The sequence below is a fragment of the Sinocyclocheilus rhinocerous genome, unplaced genomic scaffold, assembly GCF_001515625.1.
Source record: "Sinocyclocheilus rhinocerous isolate Xijiao unplaced genomic scaffold, SAMN03320098_v1.1 scaffold119, whole genome shotgun sequence".
Taxonomy (NCBI): Eukaryota; Metazoa; Chordata; class Actinopteri; order Cypriniformes; family Cyprinidae; genus Sinocyclocheilus; species Sinocyclocheilus rhinocerous.
Genome location: NW_015654491.1, coordinates 1,178,643 through 1,188,016, shown reverse-complemented (window position 1 = coordinate 1,188,016; position 9,374 = coordinate 1,178,643). Strand labels below are relative to the sequence as shown.

Genomic DNA, 9,374 nt, shown 5'->3' with positions numbered 1-9,374 from the left:
GTGTGCTTAGGGTCATTGTCCTGTTGGAAGGTGAACCTTCTGTCCAGTCTGAGGTTCTGAATGCTCTGGACTGGGTTTTCATTAAGGCTATCTCAATATTTTGGTGCATTGAGCTTATCTTCTACTCTGACGAGTCCCTCGGTCCCTGCCACTGAAAAACAGCGCCACAGCATGAGGTTGCTACCAGCACACTTTACTTTTGGGATGGTACTCTGCAGGTGATGAGCAGAGCTGGTTTCCTTCAAACATGATGCTTAGAATTGAGGTTCATCAGACCAGAGACTCTTGTTTCTCAGAGTCGGAGAATCCATTAGGTGTTTTTTATGCAAAATCCAAGTGTGTTTTCATGTGTCTTCACTGAGGAGAAGATTGAGTCTGGCCACTCCGACATAAAGCCCAGATCGGTGGAGTGTTGCAGTGATATTTGTCCTTCTATAGATTTTTCCTATCTCCACATATGATCATGGAGCTCAAGTAGAGTGACCATCAGGTTCTTGGTCACCAGTCTAGACAAGGCCCTTCTCCATTAATTGAGTCCTGGTTGTTTCAAACTTCTTCCATTAAGGGTAATAGAGACTACATGCTTCTGTGACCCTTCAATGAAGCAGAATTTTTTTCTGAACTCTTCCACAGATGTGTGGCTTGACACAAACCTGTTTCTGAGCTCTACAGGCAGTTCTTTTGACCTCAGGGCTTGGTTTTTGCTCTGATATGCATTATCAGCTGTTAGACCTTTTATTAAGACGTGTGTGCCTTTCCAAATCATACCCATTCAATTGAATTTGCCACAGGTTAACTTCACTGGAAGTGTAGTAATATCTACAAGCAAAATGAATGCTCCTGAGCTAAATTTCAACTGTCCCAGATTTTTGATTGTTAATAAATTTGCAAAGATGTTAAAAACCTGTTTTTTTGCTTGACAATTATGGTGTATGGAGTGTAGATTGTTGTGGGAAAAAACTAATTTAAAGCAGTTTAACATAAGGCAGCAACAAAACAAAATGTGAAAAAAATGAAGGGGTATGAATACATTCGCAAGGCACTGTAGTTATGGATGTTGACTCCATAAATGGTGTATATATATATGTATATGCATTCCTTGGTGAGTATTTTGCTGAATTAATAAATAATGACAGTGTTTTAATTTTTGGATAAACTATTCCTCACAAAAACCGTTTATGTCTGTAGCAACTTAAATTGTCCTCACAAGTCAAAATTTTCACCATATTTCTTTATATATTTTTGATATCACTATATTTTTTTATATCTGCTACATTCTAGTATTTTGTTGCATTTTACGTCTATATGTATTGTAAAAAGTGGAAAAAACTGAGACCCTCAGTCCCCTTCCACCACCTGTATGTCTTCATGTGTGCGATTGGAGTAAATGCTTCCTTGATATTTGGACCCCCAGGTCAAAGGTCAGTTCAGCGTTCAGAGAGCTTAAGAGCAGCAGGAAAACTTCCACAGCCTGGCTAACACATTTTCAAGACTGTCGACAACACCTTTCACATCACACACACTCATATGCTTACTCTACAATCATTGTTGTAGTGATGTGGGCATTTTTTCCCACACCTATGATTCAGTGACTCGTAACCATCTCTTTGCTCCGGATGACGTGCAACATCTGGAGGTGCTTTGAATGGCTGTTGTTTTAATTGGTCGGATGCAGCAGTAGGCGTGATCATAAATCCAGCGACGTGTGTTTTTTGTGTGAAGGTTTGTGTGGCACAATTTTTCTCCCCTTTTCCAGTAAATGGGAGAGAGAGCGAGAGAAACAGGTCAGAGAGAGTTACAATTAAAATAATTTTTCTTAAAGGGGTCATATGATGCTGCTAAAAAGAACATTATTTTGTGTATTTGGTGTAATGAAATGTGTTTATGCGGTTTAAGGTTAAAAAAAACACATTATTTTCCACATACTGTACATTATTGTTTCTCCTCTATGCCCCGCCTTTCTGAAACGCGTCGATTTTTACAAAGCTCATCGGTCTGAAAAAGCAAGGTGTGCTGTGATTGGCCAGCTATCCAGTGCGTTGTGATTGGCCGAATACCTCAAGCGTGTGACGGAAATGTTATGCCCCTTACCACATTGTGATGATGCTCTGTCAGACCGGAGCGATGATTCAAAAATATGAAAACCCATTATAAACGAGGCATTCATTGCATCCAGTGGGGACATAATTATGGATTATAATGACTTGTACTGTCTTTTTACGCGTTGCGTTGCATTGCGCCGCGTAAACATAAAACCATGTCTGCATTTGTGATCGGAGAAATGACAAACAACAAGCCCAACTCTACACTGCCCAAAAAACTCGCTTCAAATATATAAAATATAAAAACTCTTTAAATATAAAAGAGAAAGGAAAAATTGAAATAGCATCATATGACCCCTTTAAAAATAACATTGAAGAACATGGCGAGGGGAGACCCACTCTTGTGCTTTTCCCCTTTGGCCAGTCTACGTCTATATCAGCTCATTTTTATAGACTTATTCAGGAAGACTAATGGAGAACAGTGGATCACCTATGATTCATGTTCATGTAAGGGAATCTGAGTGGCCTTAGGGTTTAATCGAAAAGCACCAAAGTTCTTTTATGTAGAAATAATCACTTAAACAAGTGATGATTTGGAGGGAAAAGTATGCAAACAAACTTTAATAATGCATTGTCTATCTCTCTCTCTCACTAACTTTTATGGGAATAGTTTGTATATTAGGATTGAGTTTTTTCTTTACCCCAATGGCTGTTACATCAGATGTCTGGTTTTGATTAAAAACCGATGAATGTGTGCTGGCCTGACCTTATATTCTGTGTGATAAGGAATTCTAAAAATAATTAGTGTTTGTTTAGCTGAGTTTATTCCGCCACTTTATAGAAATCATATGTCCCCCCAGTGGCTTTTTGATCCAAATGTGTGTTTTTGTAGATTTTTCTTTGTCACAGCAGGTTGTGAAACCACATATTAAATATCTAAATGTCAGTACATCTCACACCTGCTAGCTGAAGGAATAGTTCACAAAAAAAAAAAATGAAAATGTACTCACCCTCAGGCCATCCAAGATATAGAAGAGTTTGTTTCTTCACAGATTTTGAGAAATTTTGCATCACTTGCTCACTGATGGATCCTCTGCAGTGAATGGGTGTCGTCAGACTTAAAGTCCAATCAGCCGATAAAAAAAAGCTGCATATTTATAGGAAACAAGTCCATTATTAAGACGTTTTTAACTTCAAACCTTTGATTCCGTCTAAAATACAAGCCCTCTTTACATAATTTTGCTTTCTGCGGTGAAAAAGTTGTCTTGTCTGAATCAGGAGAGAAATATGCATAAATCAAGCATAGTTTACAAGCGGAAAGAATTCTAAACAAATATGTCTGTGGATTTTGATGTGAGCGGACAACAGGGGATGGACATTTTCACTGAAGAAAGCATTATTATGGATTATAGACTCGTATTTCGGCCAGATGTGATATTTTCAATTTAAAACGCCTTAATGATGGAGGATGTGTTTTTTACAAACACACTTGTGGATTATTGTGATGTTTTTATCAGATATTTGAACTCTCATTCTGACGGCACCCATTCACTGCAGAGGATCCACTGGTGAGCAAGTGATGTAAAGCTAAATTTCTCCAGATCTGTTCCAATTAAGGAAACAAACTCCTCTACATCTTGGATGGCCTGCCCTGCAGGTGAGCAAATGTCAAATTTTGTTACCACCAAAAGTGTGCTGTGTATTTTATTAATTTGCTTGTGCATGCAGCGTGTTTTCTGACATGTGGGTTTTATTAATTGAGTCTAATTTAGTCTGGGTGCATGTTCACGGCATCATTCTTAACATGCTGCATGTGTCTGGATTGGTGAGCGAAGCAACAGGAAGTGCGATGTGTTTTGGGAATGTGCTCATGGCTCAGCGCACTGTTGTCAGGGAAACACAGGTCTGTTGCCTTGGATTTAGATTTTTTTTATATGCATACATGTGCAGTTTGAATATTAAAGGCATACTTGAATCGGAATTTAGACATTTAAGCAATAAATCAATATAATTGATGTGTAATTATGAATTATTAATCACACGTTGTAGGCTAGGATTAGAATGAATTTTGAAGTGGTGTTGTCTTGGTAACAAGAGTTTTATGGATTGACAGATGCAACATAGCTAGTATGCTGATTTTTAATATTATTTTATTCATTTTTTGGCAGTTTCAACTGGCAGGCCATTTTTTGCTAGTGCTATAAATTCACTGCCAAAATTGGTGCAGTTTTCTTCCAAGAAGACTTCTGTTTGTATGTTTACAAATATAAATCCATTTCTTGGGTTTAATACATCAGGTTTTGCATTGTTTTAATAAAATACTTGAGTGATAAATCTTAAAGAACTGATGTATTGGATTACTAAAACGGTGTTGGGAGAGTTTTAGTTTGGCTGAAAACTCATCTGTGTTCATAACCTGTCAGACAGGGATAAAGTTCCTTATTGTCATGGAGAGAGGAGATGTCCACATTATTTAATTCACATTACAGACAAATCCTTTTCACTCAATACCTTTGGAGAGGTCTTGAATGCGTTTTCAGTACATCTGTAATTTATCATCTCAAATAGTTCTGCAGTTCATATTGCCTGATTATTGCCCTATTTTCCATCGAATGTTGAATAGTTTCACACACTTCGGTCTTTAAGTGGTACACATTGTTTCTGAGAGGCATTCGGCCCTGCAGATGTTTGAGTTTACTTTCATACCAGTTTGAGTTTACTTTCAGACAGACTGCATGCTTTCAGAAGTTGCAAAGGAAAAGGTTACAGAAGATTGCACAACCAGCCTGCAATAGATGTGTCAGTGACATATGTATGTAATCTCAAGTTATGACATGGCACATAAACTGTCTGAGAAGATAAAAGCTCTTAATCTTTTGCACAAGTGGTTGAGTACTTTTGTTTGGGCATTGACAGGGTCATGCTTATATGTAGTGTGATTTATGTTTCCTGTTGTAAGTGGTTGATGTAACCAATCAGATTTCACTCCACACTCTCGTGCAAAGAAATCTCTTCTGCTCACCAAAGCTGCATTTATTTGTACAATAATACAGTAAAAACAGTAATATTGTGAAATATTATTACACTTTAAAATAAATGATTTCAATTTTCTATTTTAAAATGTAATTTATTTCAGTAATGGCAAAGCTGAATTTTTCAGTGTCACATGATACTTCAGAAATCATTCTAATATGCTGATTTGGTGCTGAAGGAATTTATTTATTTATATTTTTAATCAATGTTTAAAAACAGTTGAATTTTTGTGGAAGCCATAATACTTTTTATGGATTCTTTGATAAATATTAATTTCAAAAGAGCAGCATTTATTTAAAGGAAACATATTATGCCCCTTTTTACAAATGATGGCACCGTGGGTGGAAACGTACAGATTAAGGGGCGGTAATAATATAATGAGATCCCTTTGCCACGTCGCCAAGGGATCGAAATCTGACGCGCTGGTTTTCTCAGACGCTTGCAGAAAAAGGCTTCCCAAAACAAAGTTACTGGGTTAATCTTTTTCACGTTTCCTTGGTTGGTAGATTCACCAGGGACCTAATTATAGCACTTAAAACCCGGAAAAGTCAGATTTTCATGATATGTCACCTTTAAATAAAAATTATTTTGTAAAATTTACATTATAAATGTCTTTACAGTCACTTTTGATCAATTTAATGTATTCTTGCTGAACAAAATAATTAATTTCTGACAAAGATAAAATATTACTGACCCCAAACTTTTGAACAGTAGTGTAGGTTGTCACGTCACTCAGAGCAGATGGCTTCAAATCTTAATAGTTAAGAAGATTTGAGTCCAGATGCTGATCATGGGTAAGTTTCTCTGATGTCTCGCCCACTCTCGGAGCTCTGGAGTGGGGAAGTTCCAGAATTATCCAGAAGAAATGTACTCAAATTATACACTTTTGTTCTTACACTCGCTTATTCATCACATTCCTAACACACACTTAGTTTACAGGAGCTGTGCTATAATCAAACACTACTCTGGATGTGTGTGTATGAAGCTGTATGTTTCAGAAACTCAAAAGCTGTGGAGGTTTTCTGACACACATCCTAAATGGAGCACAGGAAAGGCCTGAAATCAACACACACACACACACACTCACTGCATTTAACATTCTGTCTGGTTTGAGGCTTGCTATTTTCATATTTTTCTCCATGTGAGAGTATATACATGTTTTCTATTGGACGTGTGCCTGTTGTTTCTGTGAGTCTGAGAAAGAGAGAGTATCAAGAGTATTTTAAAGTAACATTTTTGAAATTAACATAGAATCGTAAGCATTTAAGTTCTGATCTGTGAGTAGTGGGGACAGGTTTAGTTCAGAGGTGTTAATCTGTTGCATGCTGTACTCATTATAGATGAGTGACCACATGTGTATCCGTGCTGCAGAGATACGATATCATCCAAACATCTCACGAAACTGTTGATTCAATTTACAGCATCTGATAGGAGAGATGTGAAGTGAGGTTTCACTGATTTCACAACTTCAGAGAGGGAACTCAGTCTTCCTCTGTCCTCACTTCACCCAAAATCAGACTTGTGTGAGCTAATGTGAATAGTGCTTTGTTTTAAAGTGTGAAGTGGTTTTCTGACTAAAATTAGTGAAGTAGTTGCATTTTCCATTAATATAGTACAATTTGATCTATCTATCTAATTGAGATTTTTATTGTTAAATAAAAATATTGTTAAATGTTATATTGTTGCAGTCCGTAAGTTTTGCCTCTTTGTTGCCATCTCTGTTTGAAAAATGAAATTATTTTAATGGATTTTGTTTTGGGAACACAGGGGTTTCGAAGATTGAAACCACTTCTCTGTCCATGTTTTCATCCGTCTCTCTCTCTCTCTCTCTCCACCACATGCCAGACACTGTTGAAAAATTTGATGATACCATTTCTTTGTTTTCCAAAAGAATCTCTAAATTTCATCATTGCAGTCTAAATCCCTGCATTGCTCCATTGACTAGCCGGTGCAATGAAGGAGGGTTTAAATCAAACCAAACCTTGGTGTAATAAGATGGACACCTTGTAATACATCTTGGATGCCCTGGGGGTAAGCAGATAAACATCAAATTTTCATTTTTGGGTGAACTATATCCCTTTAAGATTTATGAACAGTTTTTTTGTCATCTATAACTCAGTGCATGAGTGTGAGCTTGCATACAGCTGCTTGTGTGTGTGTAAAAGACAAGCATATGTGTGACATGAAATGTATTTAGTTTCAGCAGGCTATGAGAATGCTGCCTGATTCTTGTATGTGTGTGTTTTGTGGTTTACTTTGAATACATCTTGAGAATGTGAATCTGGCATTAAAGCTTTCACATCGTGCCAAACAGCAACCTTAAAATGTGACTCATTCACAATATAGCATGGATTCTCATAACTTATTGCTTAAATATCATTCAGAAAGTTGGTAATCTAAATGTCTCTCTCTTTTTCTCACACAGCGGCCAGTGAGGGGAGGATAAATGGAGGAGAGGATTATTTTCAGAAGGTAAGACATTTTTTTTTTTTTGAAAAATGTTTTAAAAACATTTGAAAATCTTACAAAATCTTATTAACCCTAAACTTTTGAACAGTAGGCCTAGTTTTTGATGTTGTGATGTCCCACTTTACCTGTATATACATTGTTTGGGGAGCCAGCTCTTTCAGCTTCACTGTATTATGTTTAAATGATTAGAACGCGATTGTTGTTACCAATTTCAGCTTTAGTTTCAAAACAGGATGGAAGTAGATCTTCCATCTGCCGCATCACACACTGCAGCTATTTAACACACAGACTCTATCACAACTGTCATCCATATTCCAGTAGCATGCTGGTGTTTCCAGCGTATATTGGTGTGTGCGTGAGTTTGCGGTGAGGCTTCTTCAAACACACAGTACATCTGACCAAAGATGCTCGACGGAGGAGCCAATTCAGAAGTTTGATTGATTTGGTCCAAACAATTATCCCTGCTTATCCCCGTAGATAACAAGGGCCAATGAAATTGTCAAAATATTCTTGGTTTGGCTCAGATGATTGTGGTTTGTGTATAGTCTATGAACAGCGCTTCTCTGATTGCGGTATTGATACAATCACTGGTTTCTGTCCTCACTTGCACTTTTGCTGTCTTTCTATGGTTGATCCAGAAGGCCTTTGTGGTTATCTTTTTTAGCAAATGCCAGTTCTCAGGCAATTCATGGCACATTTAGACATTTTCTTGTATGCATCTTTGTTGCAGTTTATTTGGTGTGTATGTGACTTTTTTTTTTTAGGTGAGATGAAATGGTAATGAAATTGAAGTATTGAGATATCTTTTCTTCTTTACTAAGTTCTCATGCACAGATGAATCATTCACAATAAGATCAATAACATATTTAGAAGATAGATAAGGGTGTCAGTGCCGATAGCCTTGTGGTTAGTGCGTCGTCACGGTGACCCGAGTTCAATTCCCGCCTCGAGGTCCTTTGCCGATCCCGCTCCCCTCTCTCCACCCAACACTTTCCTGTCAGCTCTCCAATGTCCTCTCCCATTAAAGGCATAAAAAGCCCATAAATATAAGTAAAAAAAAAATTAAAAAAAAAATATATATATATATATATTATAATTAATGATGAATTTTCATTTCTTGCCAACATTAAGTGAGTAAGAACTGGACTTTCTGTGTCTCTTCTACTTTTGCCTATGTTTGTGATGTGTTTTCCTTTTTTTGTCCTAATTTTGTACTATTTTGTTCTGTCCGATGCTGTCTATATTTTTGGTCTTCTGAGAATCACCCACTAGTAAACTAGTATCAAAAATGATTTTTGATAGTGGTGACATGGGAAGCGATATCACTGGGTTTTCTGGGAGGCAGGCAGTAGAGAGTCACCATTTCAGTGATTAAACCTTTTGTTGAGTTTTCTTTCCCTGCTGTGAAAGGGTTGAAATTATGACTGTTGCTCATTCTTGCTTTTCAGCCATTCTTTGTGTCTTTGTGTTCTTTGTCTTTGTTTCCATATCTTTATGATTATTATTATCTTGAACATTACATGATGATTATTATTATCTTGAACATTATTATCTTGAAGCATTACACTTCTGCAGCCATAGTTACAGTTTCAGTATTAAATCGATAGTTTGGCCCGCGCTAATTTCAAATAATGTGGCATAGGGCTGGACAATAATTCAATATCAATATGTATCGCGATATAATTTTTTTCAATAACGGTGATATGATTTTTAAACACATTTCCGATATTTTGATATACATTACCAGTTTCCCATACATTGATTTATTTGTGCCGTTTGACTTCGTTGAATAAACATGAGCACTGCACGTTTCAAAATCAAAACACGTCG

General features: G+C 36.9%; 1 protein-coding gene across 2 annotated transcripts in view; it reads left to right on the top strand.

Moving 5' to 3' along the window:
• LOC107717104 (protein bicaudal C homolog 1-B-like) overlaps positions 1-9,374 on the top strand; it is a 43,543-nt gene that overhangs the window by 3,639 nt on the left and 30,530 nt on the right. For both annotated transcript variants that reach the window (XM_016523763.1, XM_016523762.1), the window contains exon 2: positions 7,501-7,547. In XM_016523763.1, coding sequence (XP_016379249.1) covers positions 7,501-7,547 — 47 coding nt within the window. The remainder of the gene's footprint in view (positions 1-7,500; positions 7,548-9,374) is intronic.